Source organism: Aspergillus nidulans, chromosome VI, assembly GCF_000011425.1.
Source record: "Aspergillus nidulans FGSC A4 chromosome VI".
Taxonomy (NCBI): Eukaryota; Fungi; Ascomycota; class Eurotiomycetes; order Eurotiales; family Aspergillaceae; genus Aspergillus; species Aspergillus nidulans.
In genome coordinates, this window is record NC_066262.1 from 1,669,136 (window position 1) to 1,696,358 (window position 27,223).

Consider the following 27,223-nt stretch of genomic DNA (forward strand, 5'->3'; position numbering starts at 1 on the left):
ATGTACAATATGAACAAGATACCCATTGAAATTTAGTCTAGGATGTTCATACATATCAAAGATCATGGCATTTATTACGCATTTTTTTATTCCATGGTCCTAACGTCTAATCATCGCCGCCGGTGGGCGCAGCCGCCTGCTGGGCTGTTTTACCACTGCAGATATCATCAACGCGAAGCAGCAGGCATGCGGACTGTTTAAGTTAGCTGATGATCATGAGTCAATGATAGAAAGGATATTCACCTCGACAGCTGTCTTGATGCTCTGAAGCTTGACGGCTTCTGGCTCCCAAACGCCATACTCCTTCATATCGACTAGAGCGCCTGTGTCGCCGTCCAGACCCCATGTGGTGTGGCCCTCGACGTGCTTAGCCCTCATGCGTGTGAGGACACGAATAGGGCTTGCACCAGCGTTCTGCGCCAGTGTTCGGGGAATGATTTCCATTGCATCCGCGACGGCCTTGTACGGCCACTGTTGGACACCTTCAATAGACTTGGCTAGCTGGCCTAGCTTGACGGAGACGGCCATCTCAATAGCACCGCCGCCAGGGCACAGACGGGGGTGGAAGATAACATTCCGTGCGACGGACATGGCGTCCTGGAGATTGCGCTCAATCTCATTGATGATGTCCTTGGAAGGACCGCGGAGAAGGATGGTGCAAGCTTTGGGGTTCTGACATTTTCTGAGGAAAGTGAAGTATTCGTCACCGATCTTCTCAATCTCAAAGAGACCGCACCCGGTGCCGACATCGGATTCCTGGATATCATCCACACGGTTGACGATCGTTGCACCCGTCGCTCTGGCAATACGGTTGTTGTCCGTTTTCCTAACTCGGCGAATTGCTGTGACGTTCGCCTTCATCAAGAAGTGTTGTGCGAGATCTGAAGAGGTTAGAGAAGCAATCTAAACCTAGGAATGGGAGAAAATACCAGAGACGCCTTTCTCGGTAATGACAACATCGGGCTTCAGAGCCAGAATAGCGTCACACATGTGTTTGACTTGCTCCTCTTCAATCTGTAGGATACGGTTCCAGTCATCTTCCTTCGTAATCTCAATATTGGTCTGTGATTCACCCTTCTTGTACTCCAATGGGCAGTCCAGCAGGATGACCCTGGGGTTTTCAATTCTTCTCCGCATCTTGGGGTGGGTAATATCCTTGTTAACCATCACACCATCAATAACCTCACTGTCCTCAATCTGACCACCGGGAATCTTCTCAATACGCGCGTATCGCTTAATGTCGACCTCCCTCTTTCCACCGCCGGCATCAAAAGACACAGTGCGGACCGCCTTTAGTGCCAAATCGCACATGAGATCCGACCACCTGGAAACGAACTTTGTGCCGATAGATGACTTAATAAGAGTGTACATCGCCTTGTCGTCATCAATGTCTACAGGGAGCGAAACTTCCTCAATGATTGCAAGTGCATCAGCGAGGGCACGTTTGAAGGCCGAGATAATGACGACGGGGTGGATGTTGCGTTCGAGCTGAGGGAGCGCCTGGGCAAGCATTTCACCAGCTAAAGAGTCAGAATCCTTTGTATGTGAAGTCAAGAAAGTCACAATGAATTACCGAGAATGATAACGGTGGTCGTTCCGTCTCCGACTTCCTCGTCTTGTGTACGACTCAGTTCGATCATGCTCTTAGCGGCGGGGTGAGACACCTCGATTTCTCGAAGAATAGCGTGACCGTCGTTGGTAAGGACAATTCCTCCCATTGGATCCAGAAGCATCTTCAGCATGGCCTTGGGACCCAGACATGACCGGATAATGTCCGCAACTCTGAATATACGTTAGGACGGAGCGGGGTGGGCTGGAGATTTCACGTACGTCTTTGCGGCAGTGATATTCGACAACTGAGCTTTGCGACCAACCTGTCTCTCACCAGAGTTGGTGTCTACATCCTGTCAGCACTGCATAGAAAAGGGGTCGACTTCGTCGGATAGCGTACTCATCACCACCACCGGTGCCTGCATTTTGGCGGTGTTTCTGGGGTATCAGCGGAAGAAGCGAAAAAGCGACAGAAATACCCGCAGCGACGAACGGAAATTCAAAGTCAAGAGGAAAGAACGTCAAACAGTCGCGTTGCGAGGTGTGAGATCTGGAGTTGCTGTGCCCGCCTTCACCTCAAATTTCCAGCGCTGCTCGAAGTGGGATTGCGGACTGGAAGCTCACTGCCGCTATCCTTTTTTGGGACTAGTTTCAATTCCCCTGTTCTTTATGCCTCAGGAATCAACTCGGTCTTAGGGATTTGGATTCAACAGCTTCAACAACTGCTCGCACCCTTCAATGGTTAGGCAGCTATCAATTTCAATAAGACGCCCTTGACTCGTCAATTCTGCTCAGATGTCCAGGGTGTAAGCACGTCCAACGCATTTGATTCCTCATTACGACATCTAATAATGATCAGGACCAGTTTTACAAGAACTGATTCAACCAACGACTTTTGACATGTTCATTTCTTGAAGACATCCTTAACCCGTCGAGATTTCAGGCGCACACGATCGCGCGCGGCCAACATGAGCGATGACAGACTCTCGCTCGACTGCTCCGGCTGGTGGTATTGATCGTGACTATCTCGAGCCTCATACACATAGTAGGGCCCAGCGCACCTCCATGACATATACCCTTCCTGCGATGATACTCTGCAGTCATGGAGGCTCGTAAGTAAGTAGCGTTCAGTAATTACCGTGTCCGCTTCAGACAAAGGAGTCTCCTCTCGGGGCGGAATGCCACACAGCCTAGAAGCACGACCACCGCCAACCTTACCCGCGTCCCCTTTGCCATCGACAGGTTCGCTCTCTATTTGTCTTTGCCCGTAGGTGGCAGGAGCCCATTCTTGGCGTATAGGGCACCAAGCCACACTACCGCGACGCCGGGAACTATCATCGTCCTCATCAGATCCCTCCAAAACCCGCTCAACATCCAATTCCCTTGCAGCGGCGACCTTCGCAAGCATCTTCTTGAACCATTTCTCTGCGTAGTAAGTATTACACTCTTTCATGTCCACTTCCTGTTCATTCTCTGGCCCTGATTCTTGATTCGGCTCCGGCTCCTCAATTACTCGATCCAGGTGTCGGGAATGGGGTCGAGGGCGGCTCTGAGCCAGACGCTGTTCCCCCGTTAACCGTTGAACTCGCTCAGCTTGAAGTTCGCGCATGTTATTTTGAAGATGGAGAGGGAGTTTGGAGAGGGCGTCTTCGTCGAGTTGCGAGATGATTTCTTCCTCCGAGGCTGTTGAGTACCCATCACCATCGCCTTCGGCGTGGGCCTGCATTGGTTTCTCTGTTGCTGCGCGGCTGCAACGGTTATTCCGAGGTTCGATGTGTTTTCTGATGGAGCTGAATGGGAGTGATTTTGCGACTAGGGCGCTGCGGGAGGAAATGTTGCCTGGCATCTTGGTTTGCGTTGCCTTTGTGAGGGGCTACGGTGGCTGTTCTTCACAGTGTGCTCAAGGATAGAGTAGCCAAGGTAGTCTTGCAGGGTATCTCGAAGAAGATTATGAATGTAAATTTGAGAATGAAAGAGTTTGTGGGAGACAGTGGAGAGCTTAAATTTTGTTGATCGATTTATTGGCTAGGCTATCTGTAAATGAATTTGGATTTAATCCATGTGTGTGATGCTGTGGTGATGTCTCCATAGCAATGTGGTTGAATGAGAAGATAAACTGCACTTTGGAACACTGTTAGCTGGCTGGGTGCCCATCCACTAGGTAGAGCTGCCTAAACGAATTGGCGTGTGCAACAATAACAAACTTGGCAATAGTGTAGCATTTCCAATCATTATTACACAGGGGTATCTGAGCAGTCAAGCAACTGACAATGGATTATATGCCAAAAAAGCGGAGAACAAAAACCCCATCAAATGTGATCAGACTGTCCTAGACCTCAAAACTCTCGACTTTCTCCAATATCGCAAATATCAAAGACTCCAGTCTCGGGGTATTCGTGTTTCTTCAGTGCCTCTTTGAGCTTCCGCGGAGGCTCGAGGACATCCTCTTCTGTTAGCACCCAAGTCCCCCAGTGCATACCAAGAGCCCTCTTGCATTGGGTATCCCGGAAGATCTCAACAGCATCGTGCGGGTCTGCATGCATGGGGCTCATGAACCATCGCGGCTGATACGCGCCGATGGGGATCAGCCCTAGATCGAACGGTCCCCGATACTCACCTACTTGCTTGAAAGCAGGGCACGAGGGATAATTATGTTCAGGACTGTGGTCGTCAACATGATCTGGAAGTGTCGGCACCGATCGATACCCCGTATCGCTGAATGGAGCGCTCTTGTAAGCAGTTACACAAGTGGCGCAATGATTGAAGATCGCTTACCCAGCAAAATATACTTTGCGGCCTCCGGACTCAACGTACCACGAGGCCCAGAGTGTTTTGCATCGGTCAAACGGTGTTCGGGCACTGAAATGCTGGCAAGGCAAGCAGCCAATTCGAGCGGTGATGTCCGCCAGCTTTGAGTCAGTATTTCCATCAGCTGGGTCTACCTGAGTGGCAGACTTTGTTGGAGAAAGCAGTATATCGCGTTCATCCCACCAGTCGAGTTCTGTTGCATTCGGTATGCCGGTTTTGTCAAACCATTCTTTGTTACCCAGAGGAACAAAGAAATGGCAGTTCGGGTGTCGCTTATGGATTTCTCGTACAGTTGGAAGGGACAAATGATCGTAATGGTTATGAGAGATCACAACGGCATCAATAGTGGGAATATCCATGATCTGACAAGGCGGCTCGGTATAACGCTTTGGTCCTAGCCAAGAGAATGGGGAGCATCGATCCTCAAAAACCGGATCAAATAGGACCCGGAGCCCACTCGGGAACTCGACATAATAACAAGCGTGTCCTAACCAAGTTGCTCGCAGAGTAGGTGTTTCACGACTAGGCAAAAACACTGGCTTATGTACCGGGACGGTTGGAGGAGTCGTATCAGGGCGATTGGCCTTTCCACTCAACATGCGCCTGAATTCTGTCAGATCCGAAAATATTCAAATAAGCCAATGCTGGACTCACCACAAAATCTGTGTTTGCTTGTCGAAAGGTGAAGTGAACGAGCTGTCGTGATCAGTATAGGGTTTAAGCCGAGCCATAATTCGACCTACTTCCATGGATTGTCAAAGCCATTTTTAACATGGTGCGCTTTTGCACTGGCATCATCAGGAGCAGAAGAAGCGGGAGAGGCGGACAGAGTCAGAGCGTAGAGAGCAGCCGCAGTAGATGAGGCCATTCTGAAGTTGGTAGCAGTGAAGGCTCGTGGGAAAGGAGATGCCTTGCTGGTAAAGCGAGAGCTGAACCAGCGTCGCGTAAATGGTGGCATGCCGGTTTTGCGCCAAAGTTACCAGCTTATATAGGTAGGAAGGGAGGGGTTAGGCACGGGGTATAATATGTCCTTTGCGTTCTGTATGGATGATGAAGAGCTTCACCTCATCTTACAGCTGGATCAGCCAAAAAAAAAAGTGGCTGATGGTCATTCTTAGCCGGATCTTATGCTTGCTTATAGCCGTTATCCCCGAGCAATCATTACTCCGGACACGGGCAACAAGTTTTCAATTCATCCGAATGACATTGGCATCAACAATGTTATCCATCCGTCAGACTCCAGGCTGCAGGCTCCGCAGCATCGTATAGGCTCTAAGCGTAAGCTGCCTACCTATAGTTCACGTGTAAGTAGTCGTAGGCCCCAGGAACAGAGTCTTGTTCAAAGGCACAGCGTAGAGCTAGGTAGATCGGCCCGTGTTAGCGCCGACCGCGGATGGCTAATCCAGATTGGGAGTCTCTTAGAGAGTTCAACACAACTAAGGCCTCGACTCCGAATGATCTTTCGATGACTGGTACGGATCATACTGGATCGATATCTCCAGGGCTACCAGCGCCTGGAGATTCAATTGTCCAGCGAAGAAATGAGGCCATCCAGGCCGCAACGCAGCAGCCGACTGCGGACGAGGGGATGCTGTCTCAACTTACAAGCAACCCTTTTTTCACAGCGGTGAGGACCCCCAAAATGCGAGTTTGTTAAGTGTTAGGATAAATACTGATGGCTTATCCTTATTATTAGGGATTTGGCCTTGCAGGGCTCGGTGTCGGCGCAAGGCTTGCCCAGCAAGGTCTTCGGCGTGGCGCGGATCTGATTCGGAGACGGATGCTCATCGATGTCGAGATCACACATAAGGACGATTCATATCCATGGTTTCTGAATTGGATGACACAATATCAACAGTCGCAGCTCAGCGCATCTCGGTCCCAAGCCAGCGGGTCTGGTTTCGTGGACTCGCTCTTGACCAAACTCACGCCCAGGATGCGCCAACTTTCAGTCGATACTAAGACAGTCAAACACTCGAACGGCGCCATAAACACCCATTTCACATTGGTCCCAGGGCTGGGTCGACATGTACTCCGCTATAAGAACACATTCATATTCGTCAATCGTATGCGTGAGTCCAAAGCTCAGGAGCTCACAACTGGCCGGCCGTGGGAGACGATGACCCTTACCACTCTTTACTCCCACCGTCATGTTTTTGAAGATCTTTTTGCCGAAGCCCATGCATACGTCGTGAAAGCAAACGAAGGAAAGACCACGATCTATCGTGCCGATACCGCAACGTGGACACCATTCGGAGATCCGCGACGCAAGCGCACGTTAGACTCAGTAATTTTGGACAAGGGCGTGAAAGAGCGAATTGTGGAAGACGTCAAGGATTTCCTGGCTACAGAATCGTGGTATCATGACCGTGGAATTCCCTATCGCCGAGGATATCTCCTGTACGGGCCGCCGGGTACTGGCAAGAGCTCCTTCATCCAAGCCGTAGCGGGAGAGCTGGATTATGACATTGCCATTCTAAATCTGAGTGAACGAGGGATGACTGACGATCGGCTCAATCGACTCTTGACTATAGTCCCGAAGCGGACTCTTGTTCTTTTGGAGGATGTGGACGCCGCTTTCTCGAATCGCCGCACTCAAACAGATGAGGACGGCTATCGCGGTGCCAATGTTACCTTTTCTGGCTTACTGAATGCTTTGGACGGCGTCGCGAGCGCGGAGGAGCGGATTGTCTTCCTGACCACAAACCACGTGGAGCGCCTTGACGAGGCCCTCGTGCGTCCGGGACGAGTGGACATGACAGTACGTATAGGCGAACTCACTCGCTACCAGGCTACCTGTTTCTGGGAGCGGTTCTACGGCGACTTGGACTCGACCGGGTCCTACAAGCAAGCGTTTCTCGAACGGCTCTATGAATTAGGTCTTATTGAAAATGAGAACGGCGAGAGACTCGACCCGCCGCAGAGCACAAGCGCTGCCGCGCTACAGGGCTTGTTCTTGTATAATAAAGGAAATATGCAGGGGGCTATCGCAATGGCCGAAGGACTGACTTACCGGATTCAGGAATAGGCTGAGCTTAGTCCTGGATTATTTGTATATTATGTGACCTGAAGCAGATAGACTGCTTGATAGAGTCACGAGTGAACAATGTAGTATAATATGAACCCTCGTCACGGAGGAATAACTCCAACACTCCTTCACTTTTACCTTCAACCCAACCACCCCACCTTTATCATGTCATCATCATCATCAATTCACCCCAGATCAGCTTGCATCTTCTGTTATTGGAAGAAGTTGAACCAAGTACAGTCTGTGCATGATGCAGCAATTGAACCCTCGACCAGTTGAACCAATCCTATCTGAAGTCCATTCTTCATAAGCCATGCATACGCATACGGCCCCTCATTACATGACCTACGATCCTTCCATTGTTCAGCGCTTGGGTAACAGCAAATCAGCATCTCAGTTTTAGCTCTCTCTAAGCGCTGTAGCTGTGAAGAACCGCCCTGCTGTGATTGGGACCGACAGCTCTCCGACTGACCATCGAGGTGTCGGCGTTAAGCGCCGGCGTGGGCTCTCAGGAACAACATGCAGGCCATCTGCTCATCCTTCACATCTGCAAGAGCCTCTCACCGTTGAGACCCTGATTCTCCATCGAAATAAGTTTGTGACGATTCTTGAGCCAAGACATGGCTGGCACGCACCTTGTAAAACCGGCCGGAGTCGGACTTCGCGCATAACGATCTTGATATACATATAGCCATGGCTGGATTTCTCTGCCTTCTGGGTTAATGTCGCTCCGAGTCAGACTCCTAATACTTCCTCTACTCTTGCCATTCCTGCCTCATTGATTGAGTCGCCAATCCATGGTCTACGTACCGAAACGACTGTTGTGCATGTGCATTTAAGAGGTTGCATTAACTCCTGCGCCATAGCATCAAGCGGGTCCTGTTTGTGAGCTCAGTCAAACTGAGCCCGTAGTCATGAGCAGCTGTCAATTTCAGTTGTTTCCACCCCCCGCCCCCCAGGGGGTTCCCAAGAATCCTTTTCGGCGAGGCCCCAGACAACCCTCGATTGACATTCAGTCAACATCTGCAAGTCCGCTTGAAGATCTCAGCGGAAAAGAGTCGGAGGCGAAGGCAGTGGTATTCCAAGTTGTCGAACCGCGTAGCATCAAGACAATGCCGGAAGCACACGTTCCTCCTCTACCACCGCGCTCCGCCACGCCAAAGTTGAGGCACCCCCCCTCAACCGAATCACTATATAGTTCGAGCCCGCAAGAGACGAGAGGGAAATCGCTTGCAAATGGAGTGAATTCGCCATCGCCACCTCCTTCAGTGGATCACTACGATGAACTAGATCTCAGACTTGCTACGAGCCCTCCGCAGCCCTCAGTCTCGCCAGTCATCCCCATCATGTCGATGTTTCCTCAGTTCAACCCTGATGCGCCACTCAACCAGCAACAGTACAACGACAGAATTTCGAACAACTTTTCACGGCCCCGTCCTAGACCTGCTGGACTCAAGCTTAATATTACTCCGGCTCCGGAGATTGACCGAGTACTTGGGCCCAAGACGGTGCCAGCTGACGTCCACAATTTCCCGCCGAGCATGCATTCTCCAGTCGAGATCCAATACTCGTCCCTTGAGCAACTCAAGACACTCTGGGAGGCTGCAAATGGGCAAAGAGCCGATAATCTTCTGAAGGCTTACACTCTTCGAATGGAACGGTAGGGCTAAATGCTCTTCGATCTTCTGTCGGTATGTTTGTTGCTAACTATGTTCAATATAACAGCATCGATCCCGCAACATTCGTCTTTGGCGACCCGAAGTCACCATTTTATACCATGCAAACATACTCTACAAACGAAATCTCCATGACAAGGGGAAATCCCTCCATCTCTAACAGCAACATTCCCATTATGATGTTGCAGCTCGAGGACCGGCGTCGCCGTGAACCCCCAAATGACGGACTCGTCTCGCACCTCTTTTCAAGGCTCGCCGCCATGCTTGCAATTGACCAGGCAACCGAGCTGTCCAGACAACATCAATTAGCTCCTCCCGACGCTGCTGAGGTTGAAGCCAATGCGCTCAAGCGTGCAGCTGCATTAGAATCGTGCAAGCTCTCGTGGAACGCAATAAAACGTATATATGAGCTACGACACCCGTCGTTGCAACAGAACATTGGCGCCTTACATATCAGCGTCTCGACGCCCACAACTACAAACACGGGTGATAGGCAAATCCAAAGCCGAGAACTAGGGCAGTCTCGAGCGCCAACGATCCTCGTCACAGTCCCTCTTCCTAAGAACTCAGTCGATGTAGCTGCAGTGGCATCACCACGCACATCTACTCTTCCGCTGTCAGGATCCGAATCAGAATCAGACGAGCCTCTCGCCTCTCTCGACCTACGCACAATGACGCTCTCAGTCTCTGCTGTCACTATAAACAATACCATTCCCTCTCTATACGCCATTGACTCTGTTGTTGCGGCTATACTCGCCGTAGCGGTTTCGGATGTCTCTACCAATCCAGTGCTAGCTGATATGGCTTTCTACAATCTCGCGAGGGCACAGAAAGAGACAGAGATGCAACCACCGCAACCACCGCAACCTGCACATACCAATAGGCCCAGACTTTTCGCAACGCTCGCCGAGCGTGACGATACTGATAACGATAATAATGATACCCCCTCTGTCCCCCTTCCTCCTCGGAGCCAAACTCTACTACAAACTCCACCGAGATCCAGAATCCACCGCAAATGGTTTCCCTCCTTATCCTCCCTCCGTTCAAGTATTGCCATTTCCCGCCGTCGAAGAGCAAAAGCCAAAGCAGATTCGCTCACCCCGGCCGCCGAGGAAATCGATTTAGAGAAGTATGGGATCAACACGTCCTCATCGATGTCAATGAAAAAGGAGACTACGAAGGGAAGGAAGGGCACAGAAGAAGAACTACCAGGCCTAGCGCGAGGCATACTCAGGCTGATGTCTTGGGGCTTCAAGCTCATGTTCTGGGGGGTAAAGGTGGCACTTAATATTTTAGGGTGGATGTTGGGGTTTGTGATTAGGCGTGTTACGGGCGCCTAAGTTATGGTATGGCGATACTTGGCCTCGTTCTGAGTCAGGGGTTTATACTGGTTTTGATTCTTTCTGCTCTTGCGTTGATCCTCCTGATGAGCTGGGTTAGGCGTACGGCTACAGGAAGAAGAGGTATGGGAAAGGGGAAGATGGATTAATGATAATCATGGCTTTAATGCTAAACGTTAAACGGAAAATAATGCACGGATTATGAAGCATATCTCGTTGGCCTCGTCTATGTGTATTACCATTTCTGATTGCCACTTCCGGAATAAATAGATTATATATATACATATCCATGCTGAATGTTTCTGGGGCCCTCCATGGTCTGAACAGGATTAGAGAAAGAAAACGAACCGAATTAAAGCCCTATATGCCTTAGTAAAGAAGGGTAAAAAAAAACGAAAAAAAAAGAACATGACCTATAAACTCGAAGTATCTAACTCCTTTTGTGTGCCCGTCCCTATAGTATACAGATACAAATCATGAAAGGAAACTTAGTAGATTACCGCATATCCACGAAGAATAAGTATCTCAGCCGAATCTGTGCCACATCATAGACAATGTACTCGTTATACAACAAGTACCCCTGGTCCGTTTTATGGTCTGTAGTGCCGGAATCTGCGTCGGGGACCTGAATGCCCTTCAAATGCGGATGGATGCAGCCGGCATCTTTCCAGCCAGCGGGAATACTCCGGCCTTTTCCCAGAGTCGCGATTTTACCCTCTTTCTTCGCGTTCTCTCCAGCGTTATAGTCGGAGTCGTAAAGCTCATAGATGGGATCGCCGAGTTCAACATCACCAAGCAGGAGGAGAGCCTTGTGGTCACTGTTATGAGACCAGCAGTAGTTGGCGGATTTACTGGACATGTCGGCAAAGTATACGCCCTTTCCGAACATATAGCCGCTGACTGGGGCTTCGGGGGGTGCGATGCGGAGGCCTTGGCTAAGGATGCCACCGTAGTTGGTGCTGCGGGAACCATGCCAGAGGAGCCGGCGGTTGCTGTTTTTGAGGCCGGCATATGAAGATGATTTGAATCGATCGTGCTCTCCCTGTCGCTCTATACGGAAGATATCAATCACCTAGACGAATGTTATTATGACTTCTGAGCGACAGCAGGTCACAAAACTGACCTTGTATTTTACACCGTGAGTTGATCCACGGGTTCCTGAGAGGTATTTCTCAAGCTCTCTGAATTCCTCCGAGGCGTGGTCCACTGTGCTTTGTCAATTTCATCCGCATGCACTTGACCAGCACCGACTTACATGGTGTCATTTCTTGCATTCCAAGACCAGCATATTGGCTGTCAAGCGGGTTCGCGTCTTCCATCTTGCTTGCGTCCTTCAAGATACTGTTGGTGATTTCCATGTCCGTCAAAGTTTCCAGCAACTCAATCTCCCTCTTGATGTAGGCTTGGTTGTCCAGTACAGGTGGTCGATTTCGGCCGAAAACGTGCGGAATTGTCGTAAAGTAGCGATTGCTCAGCTGCTCCATAGCAGGACGCAATTGCATCCCATATTTAGACATCGCCATACTTGGTTTGGTTGCAAGCTCTGCCAGTTCCTTGAGCGTTTCGTAACCCGCCATCAGTGTTCTTTTGCTCAGCTTGCCAAGTGGCAGTTTATTGGCGTCATAAGACATTTGCGCCATGGTCTCGAGGAAGTACTTTTGGTTGAAAATAAAGCTGATCACGTTCTGGACAGGTGCTGGCAGCTTACTTGCAGGAATATTCGATGGCTGCTTTACCAGCTTGTTGTCAGATTTCTCGTCCTCATCATCGCTTTCTTCGTAGTTGCGCTCGATAAACGTGTATTTGTTGTTCTTTGGGGAATTGAGGCGATCTTTCCATGCGAGGCCAGACTTGTCCTTGAACTTTTTCTCAAATTGTTTTTTTGCACTGTCAAGAGTACCGTCGCCCAGAAGCACAGACTGGCCACGCTCCCCAACTCTGCCCCAGCGAGTCCAGGTCTGGTATCTGGAGCCGTCCTTGGAGTTCAGGATTTGAATGAGGTAAAACTTGTTGTTATTGGCGGCTGACACTGTCAGGTTCAATGTGGCATCCCAGATAAGACCTGAATCATCAATGAACACTGTAGGGTCTGTTGCTTAGAGTCAGCTTCCGCACAGAATTTAGGCAACGGGCTGCTCACCTTGCCATGTATGCTCGTTGCTGTGATAGTACTCGTCGACCCTTACCCTTACCTTGGCCGCCTTCTCCGCGGTTATCATCTGGGCATCTTCCATTATTTGCTTAGGCTTTTTGTTTGATCTATCATCATCCGTATCCTGGACAGCTTTAGCGCTTCGCTTCTTCTCTGACTTAGCAGGATCTGCCTGGCTGTTTCGATTGCTGTGAGATGCTCCGAAACGGTAGGGCGCTTCTGAGACCGGTTTCTTCGCCTTGTCCGAGTCAAGCAACCAGTCGAGAGACACTATCTCACAACTCTGCAAGCCGCATGCATGTTTGTCTGATGTGACAGAACTTGTGAGTAAAGGTGTAGATAAGATTCGCTTGTTGACTCACACTTGGCTCCCTTCTTATCGGCCTCCTTCTGAGTGGCTATCAAATGGGTACAATCCGTACCGACAGAAGAAGTGAATGTAGCACCGTGTCTTTCTACAATAGCTTTCAAGTCGCCTGCGTAAGAATGGCGCGTCAGCTCACGAGTTGTACTCTTGAAGAACTCAATCAAAAATTGGACATCGCAGAAGTTCCGACCTTGTCTGTAGCCGGGGAAAGTGCCGCTCACAGCAATGACGAGTTTCTTGAATAATTTTGGGGGCATTGTGCCAGAGGACGTGCAATTGACGCTGCGATGAACGCCAACTAAGGAGAAAGGTCGAGGGGTAGTTGAAGGATAGATGTGTCGAGGCGTTTAATACGAGCCACTAAGCCAGCTGACTCGTGGCGACGCGGTTCTAGTCGATGAAGTAAACAAGAGCTTCAGCGAGTGAACAGGGTTATTGATTGATAACTATTATACGAGACTGGAAGATTGAAGCTTTAAAAGGATTGTAGGGTTGCAAAACCAGAAGAGCTTCATTGCCTGATGCTCCAGGCTGCCGCATGCTGCCTAGCAGGCATACCTAAGTAAACAGGCGCCAGAGTGTTCTACAACCCACCTACTCCAAACTTCAGCCCAGAATCATCATTACTAGTCCGGCCCGATCAAGGGCTAGGGTAACTCAATTGCTTTGAGTCGTGAATAATTCGGCAACTGAGTCTTCGATTTTTGGTTTCCTAGGCTCTAACATCGCCTCGCTGGCGGTGCCTATCGCAATCACAATCGAACACGACAAAGCTGTTTTTGTTCAAGATAAGAGCTAACTTACCCTAAGAACAAATTCATAGCTAATGAAGCGTACCTATTCGCTAGTCTGTCAACTTTTGACTCGAGGTTTTTGTGGAAATCGAAAGGAACCCCATAAGGTAGTAGGCCAACGAGTGAACAAACGCTGCACAACATCTTGATTGCAATCAATCAAACTCGGACTGGACCGGTCGTACATGGATATCGCCCCGTATTCTAGAACATCGACGTGAGCAATCGCAATTAAACCGAGTCGCCGGTCCCTGAATCTTGTTCCTGATGACCTCAATGGTGGGCCGCGACGGGAAATAGGCCGAAACTGCCATCCACTCGGGAGCCGGCTGCGAACCGCTTCAGAGCGAAGGATTCATTTGAATCTGGGATAAGCACCAGAGAACTGGTTTTACTGACATCATCGCGTTGTCATAAGTTTGGATTGAACCCAATTCTCTGTTTGCACACGGAGAATTCAGCCCGAAAGAGTTGGGGAGCTCAGACCCCTGTCGGTATTTGTTGAGCTAACGGTCGCGGAGCTCCTCCGTACAGAGAAAGAAGTATGAGCTGCAGCTATTCATTCCAGTTCGTATCGATACACCTTGGCACTCCTGGACTGGATGACTGAACTCGAAGACAGGACGGGCCGGCTCGGACCCACGCCTGAACAACGGTCGTTATCCTGTTTGTCCATGGATCGGTTCAAAAGGCAAGAGCACTCAAAGTACGGGAGGAGATGCGGAGTACTCCGTGCTCCTTATACGATCAGTCAGATGGGACGACATGCAGGGCAAGCGCCGGCGTAGTCTATGCGAGTAGCTGCCTCTAGAGACTCAGATGACCCATCACAGCGCCTCGCAGACCCGATTTGAGTGCAGCGCAGAGTGACCGAATGATTGGTAGGACAGCATAGACAGGGCGAGACAGGGCGCCTCCAGCTGATAATTGGGAGAAATTGGGATCCCCGTAATGGAGAAAGTCCGACGCAAGGACACGCTGCAGAGGGACGCTGTCAAACGAGTAGCAGGAACTCCATACTGGACACTTTGGATGAATATTATTATTATTTTGAAACATCGTTGGGCTCATCCAGGCGCGGAATTTGAGATCGCACTAGGCCGGATTGACGCTGTTGATTTTCTTTTCCCCTTTTCAGCTTTCCCACTTTAACCCTCTCGCCCCGTCACCCTCACTCTTCTCCCCTCGCTCTTCTTTTCATCTCCCGGCTTGGACGATGGAGCCTTTTCTTCACCCTCTGGTAGGATTGTGATTTTGTTTGTTCATGGATTGAACTGAATCTCGCGCCGGTTCCGACTCTCGTTCATCTCCCTTTGCCCGGTAGCTAAGCTGGCCCCATTTTACACTCGTTAAAACAACACCGCGACAACACATACCACAGCGGCTTTTCTTAATTCTCAGCGATTCTCAGCGATTCTCATCCCGCTCCTTCCGGATCCTTATTTGTCAACAAATGTCCAACGCGCACTGTCTATACACCGGTCGTGGCAATGGTCACGGGAAATGGAGCTCTTCGATGCCCTCCTCAGGGTCCGATGGGCGGCCATGAGCTCTCCAGTCGTCGCAGAATCCCTAATCCTCCCCGCCTCGACCCTCTGAGAGCCCATCCTATCTACCCTCGACCTTCAACTGCAGACGGTCTTCGTCCCGCGCAATCCTATCACTATCCCTCCGTTCCAGCTTCTCCGCAATCCCCTCGGTCTCCGCGAAGATACCCTCCACACCCTCTTCCTCCTCGAGTCGATTCGGCCTCCCGCGCTGTTTCCCCCGTTCCTCGGTACCGGGCTGATGAAGGCCCATACAGACCAACCTACCATAGACCGCCGCCACATGCAAGATCCGTTACTCCGCACGATCGGCGAAGGCCGCCAGAGGCAGATTATGACCGAGTGACCCGTCAGACGACACCATCGAAACAGGCAGACGTGCCACTATCCATAACTACAACCAGGCTAGATAAAAAGCGGTCTAGGCCCCGATTAGCACAACCCCCTGGCTCTCACGGACTTGCTTTACCGCGCAGCCCTTACAGCAGTGATCCACACGGCGGAGATGCACTCCGGTCTAGCGTGAACTCTGCCAAGACATCGCGCTCCAGTATTGAGCATGCCAGCGGAACAGAGAGAAGTAGCGTTCTTACTAAAAGCAGCTCTATTACCGATCTATCTCCGGATACTCCGGATGGATTGTACGAAAAGGATGAGGGCATGAGTGTGGAAGACGCCATCTCCATGTATCTGGATGGATTTAGTGACGTGACGGAAGAGCCGGCGTCGCCAGATTTAGTCAATGACAACAAACTAAAGCCCTTGAACCCCTTACCACCAGCGGACCTTATCTTGGACGATGACAATCTGTCGACTTCCTCACACAACCTCGACCCTATACCTGATTATCCACCGCCACCAACAATCTCGCAATTGGGCACCCCGGATGATGTCTACTCCCGCAGGCACTACTTTGAACTGCATCCAGACGAGCAAGATCCTGAAGAGCACTCAGATGGGAACCCGCTAGACCCTCCAAATGGACCCCTAGCGACCCTTTTGGAACAAGCATCAGCAGCGGAATCTTCGCGCCTGAACCCGCATGGCCAGAACTCGCTGGACCGACGATTTTTAGGAGATGCGTCTTCGGATAACGCAGAAGAGGAGGAGTCTGAGGCTCCAGATGAATCCGCTAAAAAGTCTCTTGAGCCAACACCAACTGAAACTCCCCCTACCCCTCGGCTGGCCGAAACTAAAGTTATGCTTCCTGGTGTTGTGCCCCCGCCGCTGGCCATTGCTACCGATAGGAGAGACTGTTATGGCTTCCGAAAGACAACTCCGTACGTCACGTTAGAACAGTACGAGGCATGGAGTGCTTCATACGCCGACTTTGCGGCGAATCGAAGAGTGAAATGGGCCGAGTTGCTCCGTGAGCACGGAATATCCGCAAACCATCCGACAACGTTCCCTCCGAAATCACCCAAGATCAAGCGTTTCGTACGAAAAGGAATACCCCCTGAGCTTCGAGGCGCGGCGTGGTTTTGGTATGCTGGTGGTTACGAACATCTCAATCGGAACCCCGGTCTGTATGACCAGCTCGTCCGCCAAGCCATGGAATCACCAAGCAACGATGATAAGGAGCACATCGAACGGGATCTGCATCGGACGTTCCCAGACAATGTCCACTTCAAGCCGGAGCAAACAGGGCAACCTAACTTTGACGATGGCGCAGCGTCCGTGGTAGTCGAGACTGAGATGATCCGATCCTTGCGGAGGGTTCTTTATGCGTTTGCCATCCATAACCCCCAGATTGGATATACACAATCACTTAATTTCATCACTGGACTTTTTCTGCTCTTTCTGTCAGAGGAAAAGGCATTTTGGATGCTGCATATCGTTACATCTGTCTACCTCCCGAGCACCCACGAAATCAGCCTTGAGGGTGCAAATGTCGATCTTTGGATCCTTATGGTCCTTCTGAAAGAGTCGTTACCGAACGTGTACAACAAGATCGCAGATACAGGGACAAAAAGGAGCGCTCCGCTCTCTGTAAACTCAAGGCTGCCCGACATTACTCTCGGCATAACCAATTGGCTCATGTCCGTCTTTATCGGCACTTTACCACTCGAAACAACGTTGCGAGTCTGGGACGTGTTCTTCTACGAAGGCTCCAAAACCTTCTTTCGCGTCTCCATGGCGATCTTCAAAGCCTGCGAGAGGGAAATCATGGCTGTTTCGGACCCCATGGAGGTTTTCCAGGTCGTGCAGACCGTGCCCAAGAGACTTTTAGACGCCAATGCCCTTCTGGACGGGAGCTTCACCCGAAAAAACCGTGTTGGACAGGGTCGCATCGAAGAACTAAGAGCAGCGCGACGCGCAGCCGTCCGACAGGATAAATTGCGGCGGTCGCAAGCTCTGACAAAGGGCACGCTCCATGCAGCGACGGACGAATGGCCGACGCGATCTCGGACCCCGATCCCAGGCATTGACCGCACCTTTGCTGATTCCTGGCGCCAGATGAGGCACCATGCATTCCGGTGACGCACTTACAGTCCAAACCAACCTAATGCCGCCTACGATAATTTTTAATCTAGCTGCGCGATGTCGAAGCAGAATTTGTGGATAATTATAATGTCCCAGTCTTTCGTGTATATTCATTGATTCCCCCTGAGCAGAAAAGCGACCATCTACGGAGTACTGCAGAGTGGATTTGCGCTATGTACATAGACTAGTCAGTCCAATGAATTGGAATTTGGAAGTGTTTTAGTGCCGATCTTAGTCTTGTAAGGCTGAGCCGAGGGGAGGGTCTGAACCGAAATTGGAACCTTGGATCAGCGTTCTCCCACTGTAACTGTGCCTTTCCTGATTGAAGGTGGCATCACCATGACGACTGCTGCCTAACTCTGGCTCAAGTCGACCGCACAAAATTTTCTCCTGCCCCTGTTTCCATCCCATTCCTGCGCTGAACTCGATATATACTATGAGTGGACAGGCTGCCAGCTACTACAATCCCGGTCAAGGCCTCGAGCATGGCTACGGCCATGTTCCCCAGCCAGATCCTGGTTACCAGGCTCAGTACAACTCGTACAACTACAATGGCGATAATCGACCTCCAGAGCCAAAGCATCCCCAGGAGCCTCCGCCGACCTACAACCAGGCCGTATATGGCTTCGACGATGTCTTTAAGGTCGAGAGGCCCAAGTTTCACGACATCTGGGCTGGTCTTTTGGTGCGTTCTCACCCTCTACTATCTGTTTGAACCCCAAGAACAGCTTCAATGCTAACTGATATCTGAACAGTTTATCGCCGTCTTCCTAGGCTACGTTGCCGTCTCTGGAGTCTCGCTCTACCACTACTCGAAGAACAAATCGTTCAACGGCGATGGAATTTACGACTCAGCCAACACCTTCTCCCTCGACACAAACACTTTGGTCCTATTTATCTTCGTCCTTTGTGTCGCGCTCGCCTTCTCATGGGGATATTTTCTGCTAGCGCGGCAATTCCCCAAATTCATTATTTGGGCCACGGGGATACTGAACATCGTTCTCGCACTCGCGACGGGGATATACTACATCGTGAGGAAACAGTACGGGGGAGGAATAGTATTCCTTGTCTTCGGCGTATTCGCGATAATTGCGTTTATCAGCTGGATTCCCCGTATTCCGTTTACGGCGTTTATGTTGAGGACGAGCATGGATGTCTCCCGGAAGTACGGGCACATGTTTCTTGTTAGTGCGCTGGGTGGGATTATCTCAGTTGCTTTTGCGGCTTGGTTCTCCGCGACTTTAGTCGCTATATACGTCACCTACGAACCCAACAGCGATGGCACCAATCCCTCATGCAGGAATGGCTCTGGCAGCTGTAGCACAGCCCGTGTGATCGGCCTCGTCGTGTACGTCACTTTCGCCATGTACTGGTTCAGCGAATGGCTCAAGAACACCATCCACACGACCATCGCAGGAGTATACGGGTCGTGGTACTTCTTCGCCAATTCCCCCCGTGGCATGCCCGCACACGCAACAAGGGGTGCTCTCAAGCGCGCAACAACCTACTCGTTCGGAAGTATATCTTTCGGTAGCTTGATTGTTGCAATCATAAATTGCCTGCGTCAAGCATGCTCAGTTGCCCAGCGCCATGAAGCAGCCGAGGGCAATCTCCTGGGAAGTATCGGGTTCTGGATCTTAGGCTGCTTCATCTCACTCCTTGACTGGCTTGTAACCTTCTTTAACCGCTACGCCTACTGTCATATCGCGCTCTACGGGAAGTCGTACATTCAATCCGCAAAAGATACGTGGACTATGATGAAGGATCGGGGCATCGATGCTTTGGCCGCTGACTGCCTCGTCGGCCCTGTGTTGACAATGGGCTCCGTATTTGTGTCCTATGTCTGTGCGTTGTTGGCATATCTATATCTCCAGTTTACGCATCCTGCGTATAACGATGGTGGTGACTTTACTGCAGTCATCATGGCTTTTTCGTTTGTGATTGGGTTGCAAGTATGCCAGATTATACTTACGCCTATCAGTAGTGGGATTGAGACGATCTTCTCTGCTATGGCCTGGGATCCGCAGGTCATGATGAACGAGCATCCAGATCTCTACGGGAGGATGGTGCAGTTATATCCGCGTGTTCAGGAAGCCATTCACGCTTAGGTTGTCTGTCGCAATGAGGTTGTTGGTACTTGAAATTTGGAACGATGATGGTAATCATAATATGGAGGTGTCAATATAATTCACTAATGGGATGAGGTATCCCCTCTCATTTTTCTAAACACAGCCCATTAGCCCTGAATCAGCCCAAATCACTAAGCTTCGTTTATCTCAGAACCCTAGATAACTTATCTTTTGAGAAATTAATAAACTATCATAGCAGAACAAACCCAACAGCAACACCAAAAAGCCCCAGCACAACACCTCTAGAAACACCAACCACGCCAGAAGCAGTACCTTCAAACATCTTCGCATCAACATCCTCATCCCCTCCATGCTTCTGCTGTGCATCAACACCCGTAGGAACAGGGTCGTTCGAAGACGCAACGCGCACCGATGATGTAGATGCACTATCGGACTGGGCTGCATGGGCAGCACTCATCTGGGATGGAGTCGGCAGGATCGCAACCGCGATTTGCGTGCCATGCATGGCGCCGGACATGTTCATATGTGTGTTGTTTTCTTCATCCTCCTCATCGCCATGAACTGGCGTGGCAGTCTCCGCGCAGGAACACTCGGTGCGTGTCTCGGTGACTGTGACGATCTCATAAATGGCGTTTGTGCTGGCCATACGGTCCTCATCATCTTTCTCCTCTTTGTCATCGTCATCGTCATTGTCAACAGCGACTTCCCTCTCGAGCGAGTCGTTCTCTGGAATCAGAAGTCTCGTTGAGCCGGGAGAGATGGAGCGCTTTGCGGCTAATGGCCTGATTGACGCCGTCTCTTCATCGTCTCGTTCCTTGTGATGAGCAGATCCACAATCGGACTCAGACTCAGACTCTTCTGCCTTTTTCTGACCCATTCGAATCATCGGCGTGCTCCCCCTACGCGGGGTTGCGGGGACCGCGGTATCGTCACAGAGGTACCTTGTTATTTCTTCCTTTGCTGTTCGACGTAAAGTAACTGTCAACATACCGCTCCTCACGCAAGTTTATTAGGGTACGGCAAAAAAAAGAGAAGCGGTAAAGAGAGAACGTTAAAGAGGATCAGTAGACATACGAACACCATTCTCCGCACACAGCTCCTCGACTTCCGGCGCGAGCTCAACCTGCGGCGCAGTGAAAGCCGAAGCCGATTTCAATCCATTTCGATTTTCTTTGGCGTTTGCAGCCTCAAGTTGGGCATTCGCTTCGCAGAAACAGTCGAGTTTGTAACTTGAATCGCAGGAAGGGAACGAGGTCGTCCTAACAACGGCGGACTGATTCCGTTAATTTCTCTTTTTTCTTGAATGAACTGGGGGAAATGGAATGGCACATACAACACACTTTAAGTACCCCAGATCTGTCTCCTTTTCGCCGAGTGTGAGTGGCAGACTCCCTAGTAAGGTTAGGGCTGACAGGTGGAGTGAGAAGTGCATTGCGGTGTCTGCTGGCGTTGACAAGCTGGTCGAGGCGAGGTCAGTCGGTGTCTATGGTGAGGTGATGCCGCGCAGGAGCCAGGAAGGTCTTTCTAATGCGCTTAGTAGGTAGTAAATAAGGTTATAGGGCAGATTGTTGCATGGTATCCCTACATACCTGGTTATCTGCAGTATAGCTTAAGAGAATACTACCTCAGTCTCAGTTGAACTGTCTCATTGTACGTAGATACTACCCAGATGCCAGGGCTACCCCTACAATGTTGTACTTGACTGGGGCGTAAGGCTAGAAGCCAGTGCTTTGTTTTGGTGGTGAGGAATGGGGGTGGAATGTGGCGGCGATAATGGCAGCCTTGGTCCGCGTTTCAGTTAGTGATTGCGTGGTAAAGTCGTTGATTGCATGGATTCGTCGCGTGCTAGAAATTCCTGGGAAGTAAGCGAGTAGTTGCCAAGATCAAATCTTGCTGTACCGTCTATACGGAAGTAAAGTTGGGTTGGTGGTCGTAACTGCGGCCTATCAGCACCGGAATGTTTCTCAGGCATCTTCTACGGCGTGCCGAATTCTAGTAAAACAGACGCAGATTGACCGATTCCAAGTCCCGAGAATGCCATTGTTATTGCCATAAGCAGAGTATGTAACAGAGAATCATAAAGATCAATGCCCAGAAGCTTCGCACTACAATATATGCAACTGTAGATTCTTGATAGCATCAATAGCCAAAGCCCGCGCGCAGCCCCTTATCTGAACGAAAGGGTTGGAGTAGAATTTCCGCCATTGCCTGTCTTCCTCCGTTCTCAATGCCAGTCGAGCCCAACGCAGCGTCCAGCGTCCGCATCAAGGCCCCGCGCCATCACCAATTGTCCTTCCTCTATTCTTCTGAATCCATCCGCAATAAGTTTCCTACGAGGAAGCACCACCAGCGTACTTCCTCGTCCACTCCCTTGCAATCTCTTCATATCGCCTTCGGTCCTCACGATATTGCTCCGCAATGCGTCCCTCGACAGCATCATCCGGCATCGGCTCGCCGAGCAACGAGCGCGCAAACTCCAGGACGGCGGAAAGTCTGGAGGAAGGCTTCCACTCATCTGCTTTCAGCATTCCCAGACACATACTACCTTTGTCGTCGTTCGTTACATTGGGGTGATAAATTTTCGTGACGAACGAGACGCTTGGTGGCTTGAAGGGGTACTCGGTGGGGAGGGTGAGCTTTAGTTCGAAACGGCCTTTCTATATGAACATAAGGTCACTTTGGCCGTTCTTGAATCGCTGCAGGGTTGGCTGAGGGAAAGAGGTGCAACTTACGTGGTAGGGAGAACCCTCGGGACCATCCATGAACACCTTCCATTCATAGAGGTTGGATTCGTTCGCGAGTTCGACTGTTATGCCCGCTGGAGGAGACTCTGTGAGCTCGGCGAGTTCCTTGAGGCGTGCTGTTAACTTGCTTGTCGCGTGGATAATGGCAGGGAAAGGTGAGTAAGGTTGTACCTTTGCTATCCGTTTTTGACTGCCCATTTTCTGGAAACTCGTAGATGTTAATTGAAAGTCTTAAATCTAATCAGAGCGAGGGTGAAGTAATAGGACAAAGAGCACGAAGGAGAGCATGGAGCAGAAGTAGGCAGGCTGCAGCTTCAGTTGGCGGGGCTCAGTTGGCGGGGCAGAGCTTCGACGTCAGTTGAAGTTGGCGTATTGAAGTTATGGTCCAGACCAGTCTACTTTAGGGTAATATATTCTTGCTAAAATCTGAGAATAAGACTCGAGCCACTACAGCTACTTTACTCCCTTTGCAGTATGACCATCAATCCCATGATCCCAAGCAAAACACTCTTCAGCCATGGATGCTCGCTCAGCATAATCGTCACATACCCGACCATCGGCATATATCCCCGTACACTCCCCACAATATCCTCCTTGCGATGCAAAAATTCCTGCCCGCGCGCATATAACTCCGTATCGTCCGCGAGGTTGTTGTCGCCCTTGGTCAGCAGCATGTTCGGCGGTGTCGGCGTGGACCTAAACCATCATGTAGTTAGCCAAGCGGTTCTGAATACCCAGTAATGGAAAGCCTAGATCACGTACACGGTCACCTCCTTTACTGTCTTCTCCTTCTTTCCCTCAACTTCGGGGAACGTGCGCACGACACGGTGCACAATTGGGATATCCTTCCCCTTGACGTTGTAGACCACGATCTCACCGACTTCTGCACGAGGGCTGCGGTTCCAGAGAAATAAGAGATCGCCGCGCTGAAATGCTGGTTCCATGGATCCTGAGAGCACTGTAGCAGGTGTGTCAGGTATGTATAGATAATGGGGAATTGTGGTCACGTACCGACGACGATCGGGGAGGAAGAAGCCGTGACTACCGAAAGGCCCTTCCAAAGCATAAAAGCTGTTGAAAGAACGAGCGCAAAATTGAGCACTTGCGCTATTGATTGTCGCGTGTTCGACAGATTTGAGGATAGGAAGGATAGCATGACGACAGTGATCCTGTTATGAGTCGCAAAGGTGTTGCAGAGAACGTACGGAGGAGTGAGATGAATGGAATAAGAAGGGAGTCGATATTGTCGCCTGAGTTGATAAAAAAAATTCCCTGAGATCGCTCGTCGAAATTAGAGTTAACCACGCGCAATGCGAGACAAGGCGTTGCTGTTGGGAAGGTTGGCGGAGACCGAGACGAAAGGTGTCCTCCGCAGCCCGCAGCAGCTGGCATTCTCCGCCTTCGATCTATACAGCCTACAACAACCGTCGCCTCTTATACAGTGGTTTCCAAGATGTTTCCCCACAGATTCATGCGCCTGAGATATATTTCTACTGATTAGGCGTCAACTTCAATCAATGTATCTCCAAACTCCAGAGTTTCCCAATGCAATGGCTCGGACAGGCCGCTGACAACTCCAGATATTGCAGCTTCGACAACGAGTCAGCAGAAGAATGTGAGAGCCACTTAGCTGGCAGTCAATTATTTCATATATATACTAAAATATCTACACCTGCTGCTCGCCCGGGAACAATGTCACGCTCATAGTCACCGATTTATACCCTATCATCTAGGCCATATTGTGCTTCTGCAATACAGCAGATAACAAACCATTCACTTTGGATGACCCAATTTCAGTTGTCGTTGTGAGTCTTTAAATATTGGTTTAACTCAAGTACTGCGACATTTATACGTGTCTTTAGGTATCTCAATCACTGCGATGACGTTCATACAAGCCCTGAGTGTTTTCAGGGCCTGAACCGCACGGATTCCAGCGCTTTGCAGAGACTTTGACAATAAACCATCAATAAATGGTCAAATACTAACTCTGAGCTGGACTAAATGCATGCGCTTTGAGGAGTGAGAAAATCGTCCCATGTCATACTCATCGGGACTTTGGTGAAAGCATTTGTGTGCTTGTACGCAGGATTTCCGGTACGTTGCTTCGAGATTGTCCACCGTCATAATTGCCATGGCGTTGGTATAGATATGCGCGGTTTGAGCTTTCAAGGTGGCTTCCAAGATGGGTCGTGACGCAATCAGCAGACGCTTATGGATTGATGGAGGAGCGGTCCAGGTCAAGTCCGAATCACTTCTTCGCTAGGGGAGATGTCATCAAGTAAGTAATGACACCCATCTACTTTTGCCAGGTCGCCATCCAACGTCAATGCTCGATGGCTGCGTCAGTATCAAACAAGAGGTGCAGTTCGCCGACTCGCGTTACCCTCAATAGCTCTTAAATTCCGATACGGCCAAAAGCGCAATTAGAGGGTTTTGGATCGGATCCTGTTCTTCAGGCAGTCGCTGTTGCAGAGACTATCCGTTGGGTTCAGAGTAATGGTGTTATGGCTACAGCCAAACGCTACATCTTGGCGGTATAGATTGGCCTGTGACAACTGCCAGGATGACACGTCTTTACGGGGCGGCGCTATCGCTCCCCTATGTTCGTCTGATATAGACCGCAAGATACATCATATGGATGAATCATATGGGCTAGCGTGGAAGCCAGCTTGGCGCTTCGCTCACTTTCTGTCAGCGCAGTATATGAAGATTCCAGAGCCAACCTCGGATATGGGATCGAGAAGAGAGGTTACCAGATAAGCAAGACGACTTCATTGAGAAGAGATACGAGAAATCGGATGTGCATCCACGATACTATGCAACTCTATATCAAAGCAATAACCAGATAACGCTCAGAGAATACACAGTACTTTCTATATACAGAACGGAAGCAGGACGCCTCTAGACCAGGAAATCAGGAACCCATAATGACAGGCACGGCAAGGTTCAGGTTGTCAAACCAGAACATCAGGCCTAACAAGGATAAGTTACATCCTTGTGAGTGTTTGTCTGATTTCCCTGTCCGGACCCGTCTGTCTCCCAGTACTTAACCTGCTTGCCACTGATCAAGCCGGCGATATCAAAGGGATCAATGAATGTAACATACCAAGGCCGGGGATCCTGGAAACCAGGGCCCTCGACTTCGGTCACCCCGTCTTTAGCAAGGTAGATTTTGTTCGAACGGGGCAAGAACCGCATCGGATGAAAGATGTTGAGCATCGTGGTGTTAGCATACATGATGACCACCTCAAAAAACCAAAAGAACCACTCGTTCCGGATGATAGGGTTGACGTCGTTCGGGTCGTCCCAGCTATGCTGCCCGGCTGCAGTGAAATATTCGACGGTGCGGAAAACGGTGCGTGTGGTTATGAAGGTGCAACTGCAGTATAGGACGGTGAGGACGCTCTTGAGCTTCTTGGTGAGAAGTCCGGCGCGATAGCATTTCACTTGGAAGTAAACAGCAAGAGACACAAATCCGGCCATGACTACAAGCTGCAGGATCAGGGCAGCTTTAAGCAAGCCATCGCCGATTTCCCGCCGCCTCTGCGTTGCCTCCACATTTGCTAGCTGTGCTGCCCCGTTTGCCGTCAAGACTTCTACAAAAGCGAGGAAGCCGAGAAAGGTCGAGAACACGCGTCCAGGGTGTATAGGTGAAAGGTAAGGGATGTAGTAGAGTATGCGGCCGAGAATAAAGAAGTTGGCGCCCTCGTATACAGGCCTGATGACATTAGCAAAGCCCATATCGCAATGTGTAGGATTTACTCACGGCCCAGCCAGAAGGAAGACAGTGCTCGCGATATAGATCGGTACATTGTCCCACTCACCAAAGGCGCCTATAGCCCTCAGAATAAAGCCGACAGTGAATAGAATGGCCGACCAGGGCAGCATTCCGGTCACAGTCCACGATCTAAATCTCCTGCAAGGGGTCAGCACCGTCCCGAAGGGATGAGGGTTCAGCTTACTGAGACTGATATGCATGAATTACGCCGGACATCGCAAAGAGGATTGCGAATGCTATAGGCGCGCCTTTGTTGGGAGCATAAAACCAAATGCTCCCCTCCTCTGATAAATGTCAGTAGAGACAAGGAAGCAGAGACACACGACATACTGTATGGATCCCTCTTGTCAAACATTTCCTCGAGGTTATGATTTTTCAAGATTATGTTGGAAGTATAAGGCAAACGCTCGTTGGTGATACTCTGTGCAACAAGACACGAAGCTTGCAAGCTAATTTCATGAAGTTCATTCTGAGATCCTCTCAACCCTATATAAATTAGTTCCCAGCTGCTGAAGCCGTAATCAACGACATGAGTCAGTCTCATGGTAGCGAGAACGAGATACCCGAATTGGCAAGCTCGTATAGCACGCCCGGGCACTAGCTGGCTGGCAGAGGCAGCTGAGCGCCTGGAGGGCTAAGGTTGGACGCCACAGCATCCATGGCTCCACGATTGTCAAATGATGCTTGTCCATGGTTGAAGCACTCGTATTTCTCAATTGAGTATGGTCTGCCCCAACATGGCGGATACGAGCGAGGCGCAGGCGAGGACAGAGAGTACAGACGATCATGTGGCCTTAATGCATCGCCACAGATTTCAGGCAGAAACAAGCTTCCTAGCCTCACGGCTCGTTGTCGGGCCAACAC

At 50.3% G+C, this 27,223-nt stretch overlaps 12 protein-coding genes across 12 annotated transcripts, besides 1 other annotated feature; 4 read left to right on the forward strand and 8 right to left on the reverse strand.

The window, feature by feature from the left end:
• Positions 1-27,223: part of a sequence feature (contig 1.51 915..1114266(-1)) that runs on past both edges of the window.
• On the reverse strand, positions 2-1,976 carry ANIA_03134 (chaperonin-containing T-complex subunit CCT3; the record flags this gene model as incomplete). Its single annotated transcript, XM_655646.2, has 6 exons — positions 2-193; positions 244-881; positions 930-1,520; positions 1,574-1,782; positions 1,831-1,897; positions 1,952-1,976. The coding sequence occupies 6 exons, from the start codon at positions 1,974-1,976 to the stop codon at positions 107-109; spliced, it is 1,617 nt and encodes a 538-aa protein (XP_660738.1). The 3' UTR covers positions 2-106.
• On the reverse strand, positions 2,456-3,397 carry ANIA_03133 (uncharacterized protein; the record flags this gene model as incomplete). Its single annotated transcript, XM_655645.1, has 1 exon — positions 2,456-3,397. The coding sequence occupies one exon, from the start codon at positions 3,395-3,397 to the stop codon at positions 2,456-2,458; it is 942 nt and encodes a 313-aa protein (XP_660737.1).
• On the reverse strand, positions 3,888-5,399 carry ANIA_03132 (putative Zn-dependent hydrolase/oxidoreductase family protein; the record flags this gene model as incomplete). The annotated part of the gene is made up of 4 exons (XM_655644.2): positions 5,103-5,399; positions 5,014-5,055; positions 4,366-4,962; positions 3,888-4,278 (listed from the first exon to the last, which is right to left on the reverse strand). The coding sequence occupies exons 1-4, from the start codon at positions 5,315-5,317 to the stop codon at positions 3,888-3,890; spliced, it is 1,245 nt and encodes a 414-aa protein (XP_660736.2). The 5' UTR covers positions 5,318-5,399.
• Positions 5,800-7,387, forward strand: ANIA_03131 (bifunctional AAA family ATPase chaperone/translocase BCS1; the record flags this gene model as incomplete). The annotated part of the gene is made up of 2 exons (XM_050612544.1): positions 5,800-5,986; positions 6,056-7,387. Exons 1-2 carry the CDS (start codon positions 5,825-5,827, stop codon positions 7,385-7,387), a joined length of 1,494 nt encoding a protein of 497 aa, XP_050468455.1. The 5' UTR covers positions 5,800-5,824.
• Positions 8,302-10,403, forward strand: ANIA_03130 (uncharacterized protein; the record flags this gene model as incomplete). The annotated part of the gene is made up of 2 exons (XM_655642.1): positions 8,302-9,047; positions 9,113-10,403. 2 exons carry the CDS (start codon positions 8,302-8,304, stop codon positions 10,401-10,403), a joined length of 2,037 nt encoding a protein of 678 aa, XP_660734.1.
• Positions 10,847-13,179, reverse strand: ANIA_03129 (protein prpA; the record flags this gene model as incomplete). The annotated part of the gene is made up of 5 exons (XM_655641.2): positions 10,847-11,475; positions 11,527-11,609; positions 11,659-12,483; positions 12,544-12,825; positions 12,918-13,179. The coding sequence occupies 5 exons, from the start codon at positions 13,177-13,179 to the stop codon at positions 10,900-10,902; spliced, it is 2,028 nt and encodes a 675-aa protein (XP_660733.1). The 3' UTR covers positions 10,847-10,899.
• Positions 15,207-17,744, forward strand: ANIA_10355 (putative GTPase activating protein (Gyp3); the record flags this gene model as incomplete). Its single annotated transcript, XM_050612545.1, has 1 exon — positions 15,207-17,744. One exon carries the CDS (start codon positions 15,207-15,209, stop codon positions 17,742-17,744), a length of 2,538 nt encoding a protein of 845 aa, XP_050468456.1.
• On the forward strand, positions 18,184-19,855 carry ANIA_10377 (choline transporter-like family protein; the record flags this gene model as incomplete). The annotated part of the gene is made up of 2 exons (XM_655640.2): positions 18,184-18,432; positions 18,503-19,855. 2 exons carry the CDS (start codon positions 18,184-18,186, stop codon positions 19,853-19,855), a joined length of 1,602 nt encoding a protein of 533 aa, XP_660732.2.
• On the reverse strand, positions 20,067-21,269 carry ANIA_03127 (uncharacterized protein; the record flags this gene model as incomplete). Its single annotated transcript, XM_655639.1, has 3 exons — positions 20,067-20,797; positions 20,912-21,096; positions 21,178-21,269. 3 exons carry the CDS (start codon positions 21,267-21,269, stop codon positions 20,067-20,069), a joined length of 1,008 nt encoding a protein of 335 aa, XP_660731.1.
• Positions 22,168-22,779, reverse strand: ANIA_10365 (putative ubiquitin conjugating enzyme (UbcB); the record flags this gene model as incomplete). The annotated part of the gene is made up of 2 exons (XM_050612546.1): positions 22,168-22,494; positions 22,570-22,779. 2 exons carry the CDS (start codon positions 22,777-22,779, stop codon positions 22,168-22,170), a joined length of 537 nt encoding a protein of 178 aa, XP_050468457.1.
• sec11 (signal peptidase complex catalytic subunit SEC11) lies at positions 23,001-23,900 on the reverse strand. Its single transcript, XM_655638.2, has 3 exons — positions 23,593-23,900; positions 23,344-23,539; positions 23,001-23,277 (listed from the first exon to the last, which is right to left on the reverse strand). The coding sequence occupies exons 1-3, from the start codon at positions 23,735-23,737 to the stop codon at positions 23,040-23,042; spliced, it is 579 nt and encodes a 192-aa protein (XP_660730.2). The 5' UTR covers positions 23,738-23,900; the 3' UTR covers positions 23,001-23,039.
• ANIA_03125 (putative RTA1 domain protein) lies at positions 25,344-26,769 on the reverse strand. The gene is made up of 4 exons (XM_655637.2): positions 26,690-26,769; positions 26,544-26,643; positions 26,348-26,497; positions 25,344-26,299 (listed from the first exon to the last, which is right to left on the reverse strand). Exons 1-4 carry the CDS (start codon positions 26,712-26,714, stop codon positions 25,555-25,557), a joined length of 1,020 nt encoding a protein of 339 aa, XP_660729.1. The 5' UTR covers positions 26,715-26,769; the 3' UTR covers positions 25,344-25,554.

Bases quoted from the DNA above. Each gene is read 5' to 3' on its own strand.
- sec11 (XM_655638.2), bottom strand. From the start codon at position 23,737: ATGCTATCCTTCCTATCCTCAAATCTGTCGAACACGCGACAATCAATA. The intron at 23,540-23,592 runs GTACGTGACCAC...CACCTGCTACAG, and splicing joins TTCCTCCCCGATCGTCGTCG to TGCTCTCAGGATCCATGGAA. The intron at 23,278-23,343 runs GTACGTGATCTA...ATGATGGTTTAG, and splicing joins ACAGTAAAGGAGGTGACCGT to GTCCACGCCGACACCGCCGA.
- ANIA_03125 (XM_655637.2), bottom strand. From the start codon at position 26,714: ATGTTTGACAAGAGGGATCCATACA. The intron at 26,644-26,689 runs GTATGTCGTGTG...GACATTTATCAG, and splicing joins TGACAAGAGGGATCCATACA to AGGAGGGGAGCATTTGGTTT. The intron at 26,498-26,543 runs GTAAGCTGAACC...GACCCCTTGCAG, and splicing joins ATTCATGCATATCAGTCTCA to GAGATTTAGATCGTGGACTG.